The sequence below is a fragment of the Canis lupus genome, chromosome 6 (assembly GCF_003254725.2).
Source record: "Canis lupus dingo isolate Sandy chromosome 6, ASM325472v2, whole genome shotgun sequence".
Classification (NCBI taxonomy): domain Eukaryota; kingdom Metazoa; phylum Chordata; class Mammalia; order Carnivora; family Canidae; genus Canis; species Canis lupus.
In genome coordinates this window covers 9,723,942-9,733,061 of record NC_064248.1, presented here as the reverse complement: position 1 = coordinate 9,733,061, position 9,120 = coordinate 9,723,942, and the positions used below count along the sequence as shown (strand labels likewise).

At 42.2% G+C, this 9,120-nt stretch overlaps 1 protein-coding gene across 1 annotated transcript; it reads right to left on the bottom strand.

The window, feature by feature from the left end:
• Window positions 1–708: 708 nt before the first annotated feature.
• On the bottom strand, window positions 709–4,628 carry LOC112646271 (putative olfactory receptor 1F12P). Its single transcript, XM_025426115.2, has 3 exons — window positions 3,412–4,628; window positions 1,533–1,650; window positions 709–920 (listed from the first exon to the last, which is right to left on the bottom strand). Exon 1 carries the CDS (start codon window positions 4,626–4,628, stop codon window positions 3,684–3,686), a length of 945 nt encoding a protein of 314 aa, XP_025281900.1. The 3' UTR covers window positions 709–920; window positions 1,533–1,650; window positions 3,412–3,683.
• Between the last annotated feature and the right edge of the window lie 4,492 nt (window positions 4,629–9,120).

Here is a 9,120-nt window from a genome sequence, read left to right as displayed (position 1 = left end):
GTTTGTCTATAACTACATTATAGACTCTGAAGGAGCATTGCTGAGCTCAACTCAGTCACTCCCAGAAATATGAGAGATAAAATAAATGTTTGCTGTTATTTTTAAAAAACTGTTTTCACTAACATTTACTGAGTATCTACTAGTTATTACAGGCCTTTTATATACAAGAACTTGCTTAACCTCTGTAATAGCCCTGGTTAGATAAGCATTATTTATTTTTTTATTGTTTTATTATATTTTTATTTTCAGTAGGCTCCACACCCAACATAGGGCTTGAACTCTCGACCCTGAGATTAAGCATCATACATTTCATTGGCTGAGTCATCCAGGTGCCTGTTATTTTAAGCTACTAAGTTTGGGTGGTTTGTTTCTGCACAACAGCCACTTGAAGCACCACCCTGCTACAATTACACTCCTTATCAATTGCTAGTCCCCAACCTGGATATGTTTTTCTTTATAGTACTTGGAGCTTTCTGACATATTATATGTATATATATATATATATATATTTTTTTTTTTTTTCTATTCTTCTCCCCATGCCCTGGAACATCAGCAACATGAAAGTAGAAACTTTGTTTTTGTTTGCTGATATATTCCCAGGGCCTAGAATATTGTACTCAATACAGAGTTGTCATTTGAGCTCAAATTGTATGTGTTAAGTGAAAGTAGCTGTGGCCCTCTGATGTGGAAAAGGCATCCAGGGTGAACAAGAAGGTATTGATGTTAAAAGATTATATGTGACTTGAAAATGTTGTATAGGAAATATTTATTATTCTCATTATTCTTTTTCTTTTTTTTTCAAAGTTAGGGCTCTTTATTCAGACAGTAAAGCACAGCAAAGTGGGAGAGCTATGCTGTCTCCATGGCAACAGAAAGTCTCATAAATGTAAGGTCCTTGGCTTTTATCAGGCAGACTCTTCCTGGATCAGGAGAAACATATTTTAACTTGATGTATTCTCATTATTCTTGAAGATATTTCCACTTTACTACCAGTCGTACTTAATAATGCTATTTTTAAAATGTAGAAAATAAAACTATTTTGTTTTTTTTACTTCTTAAACACTTTATTTTTTTAAATTGAAACTAATGTTCTGGTATGTTCATGGGATTGGGTTTATGCTGGCAAGTCTGTGAGGGTGATTGATCAACTTTTCTTCACATAATTTTTACAGGTTTGAGGTGAGATTTTGCTATTACTGTGGTTTTATGATCAGAGACCCAGGAGAGCCTATATCCAGCCCTGCCAATCATCCCAACTCCTGAAGGCTCCCAAGGAAACAATATGCTCAAAGAACAATAGCAAACTTTGAGCCAGAGAGCCATGTTGTTAGTGTCTGAGTCACACCAGTTACCTCAATTGTGGACTCATTGGTCAAAGGTGAGCTGGAAAATAGTCTAGGCCTACTCACTTCCCAGTCTCAGCCCCAAATCTGAATTGAGGATCTCTGTGCTCAGCATGGTGTATAGAGGAAGAGGGGTGACTGGGCTCAAAATGGGGACTCCAAGCAGACTATGAATAGAAGAGGACTAACCAGGAGGAGGCAGAAGGAAGGAGGGTTCATCTCTGGTTGCTGGCCCTTTAGGGGACACTGCCCTTCATAAAATATGCACCAGTGAACTCTTCCGGCTCTGACCTGGTAGTTCTTTCTCCTTGGAGGAGGAGGGGGAGACATAAAAGTATTGGTTAAGACTAAGTCATGGAGTGAAAGGACTGAAGTGTTCTTTCTCCAGTGTATGATGCCATGTCATGGTCATCATCAGCATCTATTAGCAGGATACTTTTATTAAGTCATTATTCTAAACCCAGCACTGTGATAGAGTCTTCTGAAGATGAGTTTCTTTCTTTTTAAGATTTTATTTATTTATTCATTAGAGACACACAGAGAGATCGGCAGAGACATAGGCAGAGGGAGAAGCAGACTCCATGCAGGGAGCCAGATGTGGGACTTGATCCCGGGACTCTAGGATCACGCCCTGGGCCAAAGGCCGGTGCTAAACCTGCTGAGCCACTCAGGGATCCCTGAAGATGAGTTTCTTAAGATGAATAAGACCTTCTATAAAATCTAAAAAGAACCCAATCAATGTCCATGGTGGCCAAACTGTGGAAGGAGCCTCAGTGCCCATCGAAAGATGAATGGATAAAGAAGATGTGGTCTATATACACAATGGAATATTACTCAGCCATCAGAAACAACGAATACCCACCATTTGCTTTGACATGGATGGAACTGGAGGGTATTATGCTGAGTGAAGTAAGTCAATTGGAGAAGGACAATCATTATGTGGTTTCACTCATAAGGGGATTATAAAAAAAAATAGGGAAAGGGTGACAGAAAATGAGACTCCTAACTCTGGGAAATGAACAAGGGGTAGTGGAAGGGGAGGTGGGCGGGGGGATTGGGTGACCGGGTGACGGGCACTGAGGGGGTCACTTGACAGGATGAGCACTGGGTGTTATGTTGGCAAATTGAACTCCAATAAAAAAATATACAAAAAAAAAAAAGGACCCAACCATCCTGCTTGGAGTGGAGTTGTGGTGAACATGAATCATGCAAAGCCAGGTATGAAAAGGGTTGCACAGAGTTAGAATTATATGGCATTCCAGGGGAGAGAAAATTCTCTCTCTCTTAGCTGGGGAGATGTGAGATGGCTTCATGAAGGACATGGTATTTTATCTGATCTTGAAGGACACCTAGAATTTTGATAGAAATGGGCAAGTTGGGATCCCTGGGTGGCGCAGCGGTTTGGCGCCTGCCTTTGGCCCAGGGCACGATCCTGGAGACCCGGGATCGAATCCCACGTCGGGCTCCCTGCATGGAGCCTGCTTCTCCCTCTGCCTGTGTCTCTGCCTCTCTCTCTCTCTCTCTCTCTGTGTGACTATCATAAATAAATAAAAATTAAAAAAATTAAAAAAAAAAAGAAATGGGCAAGTTGGGCATGCTGGAACCACAAAAGTAGAGACTAAAAAAATAGTGTTTGGTAGAATGGTGAATTTAAGATGGACTGGGTCAAATGTCCAGTCACTATGGGGCCAGGACTAGTGACCAGTGGTTAGGACTTTCTGTGTAATGTTCTTTCAAGCTCTACCATACCCCTTGCTGCCTGCTTAGGTGTTCAGCTGAAGTATTGCTGCAGGCATTCCTGATGCAAGTACCTGGAGTATGGAACACCACCCAGCAGCATCCAAGGCCAAGAATGGGATAGCTTTGAGGACAATCAAATCTGTCCTCAGAACTAGATTCAACCCAGAATGTGGAGATGGTGGTTGAGGAAGTGGGGGTGTAGCACAGGAGTTTAGAAATTGGGATGCATGAGGGTTAAGGATTTGCGGAACTGGGGGTGCATGGGGCTCCCAGAGGGCATCCCTTTGGCACAGGCTATCAGCACATGCACAGATTCCTATGAGTTCACCTTTCTCACACGAGCCTTCTCCAGCAGTTCTGCAGATAAAGCTAATTTTCATCTGTTAAGTGTTTCTGTCTTTAAGGGAGAGTTTATGCCCCTCGGCAGTCTGTTGGGGGGCCAAGAAGGGACTTGCAAATTATTTATGGAGTGATGAGAGGACTCCCTGGCCATGGAGACCCAGGACAATGAGGTCTGTGTTCTTCCAGCCTTCTATATGTGGAGCCTGTCCCTGGCTCATCCCCTTCCCAGCACAAAAGTCCTGAGAGGGGTCTTTGCTGTCACAGCCCACAGGATAAAGTCTTCACTCCAAATAGTTTTCTTAGAGCTCCCTTCATGTCCTTGTTCCTCAGGCAGTAGATGAAGGGGTTCAGCATGGGTGTGACCACCATATACATCACTGAAGCCAGTGAATCCTTGTCAGCTAAGTGGGAGGATGAGGGATTCAGGTAGACCCCTGTGATGGTCCCATAGAAGAGGAGGACTACCGTGAGATGAGAGCCACAAGTGGAAAAGGCCTTTTGTTTGCTCTGGGCAGATGGGACTTTGAGCACAGCAGACACAATGCGGATGTAGGACACAAGAATGCTGAGAAAAGGAATGAGGACAATCAAGCCCCCCACCAGCAGAATCATGAGCTGGTTGAGCTGGGTGTTAGAACAGGAGAGCTGGAGCAGGGGAATGAGGTCACAAAAGAAGTAAGGGATGATGTTGCTGGCACAGAACTCCAGCCGAGCCATGAGGGCAGTGTGTAGCAGAGAGTGGAGATTGGCAATGAGCCAGGAGCTTCCCAGCATCAGGGCACAGATTTGCAGACTCATCATAGTGGAGTAGTGCAGGGGGTGGCAGATGGCCACGTAGCGGTCATAAGCCATTGCTGTCAGGAGAAAGTTGTCCATGTTGGCAAGCAAAATGCAGAAGTAGATCTGGGCTAAGCAGCCGCCATAAGAAATGGACTGGGTCTGCATCTGGATATTCACAAGCATCTTGGGGACAGTGGCAGAGATGAAGCAGAAATCCACCAGGGAAAGGTTGCTGAGGAAGAAGTACATAGGTGTGTGGAGGAGGGAGTCAGAGCCAATGGCCAGGATGATGAGCAAGTTCCCTGCTGCCCCAACCAGGTACATGACAAGGAAGAGCCCAAAGATCAACTCTTGCCTTTCAGGCTGGCTGGAGAGCCCTAGGAGGATGAACTCAGAGACACTCGTGTGGTTTTCTCCCTCCATGATTGGCTGGTCCTGCTGGGAGATCCAGAACAGGCACAGGCTATAAGGAATAGGGGATGGCACCCATGCCTCCCTCCTTCCCTCCTACAACCCCTTAACTCACATCTGGCCAACTCACATCTCTTTGTTCATTTGGTATAAACTCCAAAGAAGGCTCTCCACCTACCAAAGGAAAAGCTTTGACCAGGGAGTCTTATGGCCCTAACAGACCCAAAGTCAGGGTTTTAATTATTTCACTATTTTAATTATTTCACAAAATGCTGCTGATCTAAAATCTGCAGAGCCCCATCTGACATCCTTCTAAGGAGAATCCTTGTGACATATGGCCAGGTACTCAGTGGTACCAACAAACAAGGAGTGCTTTGGTTTTTTTGCCCTCCAAACTTATGTCATGCTCTCATCTTTTGATTTGAGCACTCAATGTTGTCTCACTAGTAAGCGAAAAACTATGGAAATACAGTTTCTTCTTACTCCCAATAAGATTGCCACCTGAAGGCCCTTTCTCTACAGAATTCTGGAACCACATGGTACATATATAGAACGAGAGGGTATTATTTGTACATACTTTGTCTTCCTTTGTTCCCCCAGTCACAGATGGCCTGGGGCTTAGGGGGCCCTGGCTGCCACTTGTCACCAGCTCTGGGTCACCTTGGTCCTGGTGATGATGATATGGATGGGGTATGTCAGAACAAACCTGGACAGAAGAGCCTGCTGACTGGGACAGCTCAGCCAGCGCTTCCGTTTGGGTTTATCCCAGAAGGGATCTGCCTCTGGAGCTTAAGAGTTGCCCCTGCAGATAATAAAGAGAAACTGCAAGTGTAATATTGCCCACAGGAATGGAGTGGGCAAAAAGGAAACAATAGGACCCCACTAAACTAGAATTCATAATAGTTCAGTGTGATCTCAGCTGAAGTCTCATTAGATATAATGTCAATTATTTTCTACTGCTTCACAAGATATAGTTGGGATTTGGGTACTATAAGAACATAAATCACAAAAAGGGAAGGAGAGGGAGAAAGAACTTGACTCGGTGTGATGATGGAGATGGAGGAAGAGCTGATGGGGAAAAACAATCTGGAAAAGTCATGGGGCTGTGATTATGGCCAGGAACTAGACAGGGAGTGACAAGGGGAAAATCATCTTGGGAGGTTGCCTTTGTCCACCCCACCATTTTGCTGAGGTGGGGCTTGCTTGGAGGAAAGGACTTACCAGTGCAGGTGGGGAGGGTAAAGGAGTGATGGAGATTTTGACTATGCTGCAGATCCCAGTTGAGTTCTTGGCCTGTGTTTAGAACTATTCCTTGGTGTGGAAGATAAACGTGCTCCTTCAATTTCACTGCTTTGATTTCTCCAAAAGACTGAAAAGTGCCACCATGTGAACTTAGACTTGGAACATCTGTGTAAATAGGTCAAGGCTTCCTGGAATGGCCAGCACTGGGGCAGAGGAAGGGACATGTCGAGCAGGTGGAATGGGGCAGGGACATGGGGGGGAGAAGATCACCTGTACTGGGAGAGAGATATTCTGAGACTGGGAACTATGGTGTGTGTAGTGGCAAAAGCTCTATCCCTTCCTTGACTACTACCCCCTTCAAACCAAGGTGACACCACCCTCTTTTCCTTCCAATCCTCCACTTCCCCAAAGGTGTGGGAGAAGAAAAATATCTTGTTACTACCTGCCACTTTTTAGGGAAGTACTCTTCCCAAGTACTCCTCTTTGAAGAAAACTCAAGCTAAGAGATCTAACTTAAAATGAAAAGGATCTTTCTCCTACCTCCTGGATCATTCCTGTCAGCATGAAAACATCACTCAATTTTAAAAATCCACCCTTGACCCACTTTCACTTTCCCCTCTGGCTTTCAGCTTACTTCTCTATTTCCCCTTTCCACAAAAGTCCTCAAACTGTGGCCAGTATCCATATCCCCATTCCCTTCCTCCCTTTTGCTCATGAAACCCCTTTCTCATGCTTCCCCACAATCCATGTAACTTCCCTAGTCAAGGCCACCATTGCCACATCTGAGGTTGGGTCTCAGGCTCCATCTTACTAAGACCAACAAGCTCTATTTGGCAGGGTTGGTCACTCCCACCTTCTGAAAACATGTTCCTCACTGGGTTTCAAAGTACAGTTTTGTCATGGCACCTCTCCTGCCTCAGTGGTTTCTTGCTCTTGGGTCCTCCTCATTCTTCTGACCTATTCTTTCTATCTATCTATCTATCTATCTATCTATCTATCTATCTATCTATCTATCATCTATCTATCATCTATCACCTATCTATCTACCTACCTACCTATCATCTATCATCTATCATTCTGTTTCTCTAGCATATAAGCTCATGAAGGCAGAAGCTTTATTTTTATATGTCACTATATCCCCAGTTTCTAGAACCATACCTGGAGTAAAGGAGACAGACACTCAATGTTTTTATGTGTTCTTGAATGAAGGGATAACTGTTTTTAATGTTCCCCTTGTGACCATATGTCTTTGAGATTGAGTGAGACCTTACAGATAGTCCTCCTTCACCTGATACCAACCTCGTGTCTCCCAAATGTCACTCATATTTACTTATCATCTGTATTATTGTTTCATTAGTATTGTTTTGTTAATTGAAATTCATTTGTTAAAGATGGAAATTTGTACTTCACAATACATAAAAAAATAGTATTACTTACTGAGTTTTAGCTAGCTGCCATTACCTGCAGAGAGTTCTTAGTCTGAAACCTCCTTGGTTAAAAAAAAGGAGACTGTAAAGTCCTAGGGAGGATTTAGGAAAATAGCACCTGAGGATTTCTCTGAGAGGTAGTCAGAAGGATTGAGGGAGAATTCAAAAAGGAATCACTTTCTTATCGTGTGTTTTGATGCTGCTTGTCTCTTTGTAAACCACCTAATGCCACCACTTAGACCCCTGGAGGTACAGGCTGCACAATGCAGGACACATTGCACTAAGTCATACATACCAGGATTCAGACACCTATTTGTTTAGGTCTGATCCATGGGCAGCCAGCACACAGACTGGCCTTGTGTTTTGCTTCAGCGGCACTCCTGCATCTCTGTCTGGTGACCACCACAACTCTGGGGTTTGTGTTGGATGGAATACTGGACCTGTTTTATGAGAGTCCAAGGTATGGATAAAATGCTTGTCTTTGACTTTGGAGTTCTCATGTTTAATTTTATCCATGATTGAGCCATAATTTAGCTCTGCTTAAATAATTTAGAAAAGAAAACAACAAGTTAAAATATAGATAATAAAACTAAAAACAAATGATGTAGAAAGAAAAATAATTTAAGCAGAAATCTGATAATTGATTCTTTGAAAAAAGAGTCATTAAGCAATAACAGCTTTGATAAACAAATGAGAATGAGGTTAGGATTTGGAAAATTTAATAGCTAGTACAAAAGATTAATATTTGAGTTGACTATAATTTTCAGCTAGAGGTTAATACATCTTATCAAATGAAATAGATGACTACTTACAAATATACATAATACCCCCAAAGATGCAAAAAGAATTAGAGAGCATGAATATAACACTAACAGAAAGGAATGCAAAGTTACAAAAGTTTCTAATGGACCATTTAATTTTTTTAAAAAAGATTTTATTTATTTATTCATGAAAGACAGAGAGAGAGAGGCAGAGACACAGGCAGAGGGAGAAGGAGGCTCCCTGCAGGGAGCCCGAAAGCATTTAATTTCAATGAAGAAAATATTCCAACTCTCTAAGAACCAATTAACTCAGTAATAAAAAGTATAAAAATAGAAAGTTATGACGTAGTAATAATCTATAAAATGAATTAATAATATCTGTGTACAGGGGTTGTTACAAGCATTAAATGGGGAAATACCCATAAGGTGCATAGAACAGTGCCTTGCACACAGTTGGCACCCACTTCACTTGGCTATTATTACTCTGTTATTATTCTTCAATTCATTTTTAGAGGCAAATATGATTTTAAACTCACATTAAACAAAGATAATGGAAAGAATATTTTAGACCAATTTTGTTGGTAGACATAGATGCAAATGCCCCAAAGAAAAAATGTGTAAGCCAAGAAAACCACACATTAAAAGAATTATCCATTAGACTCAAGGAAATCCATTAACCTAGTTTACTACAAATAAAATACCAACTAGTGTAATGAGATAAAAATAAATGTATCAAAACCTTATAGATTAGAGCTCTGAAAACAGGAGTTGTGCTTTTTTCTTAACATGATAAACAGGGGCACCTGGGTGGCTCAGCAGTTGAGCATCTGCCTTTAGCTCAGGGTGTGATCCTGGTCCAGGGATGGAGTCCCACAACTGGCTCCCTGCAGGGAGCCTGCTTTTCCCTCTGCCTATGTCTCTGCCTCTCCCCGTGTCTCTCATGAATAAATAAATAAAATCTTTAAAAAATATGATAAGCAGGGTATTTAAAATCAAGAGTCAATATGTTTATTGAAGACTTATACTTTTTCCATAAAAAGAAGAACAAAATATGAGTATTCTCTATTTTCATTC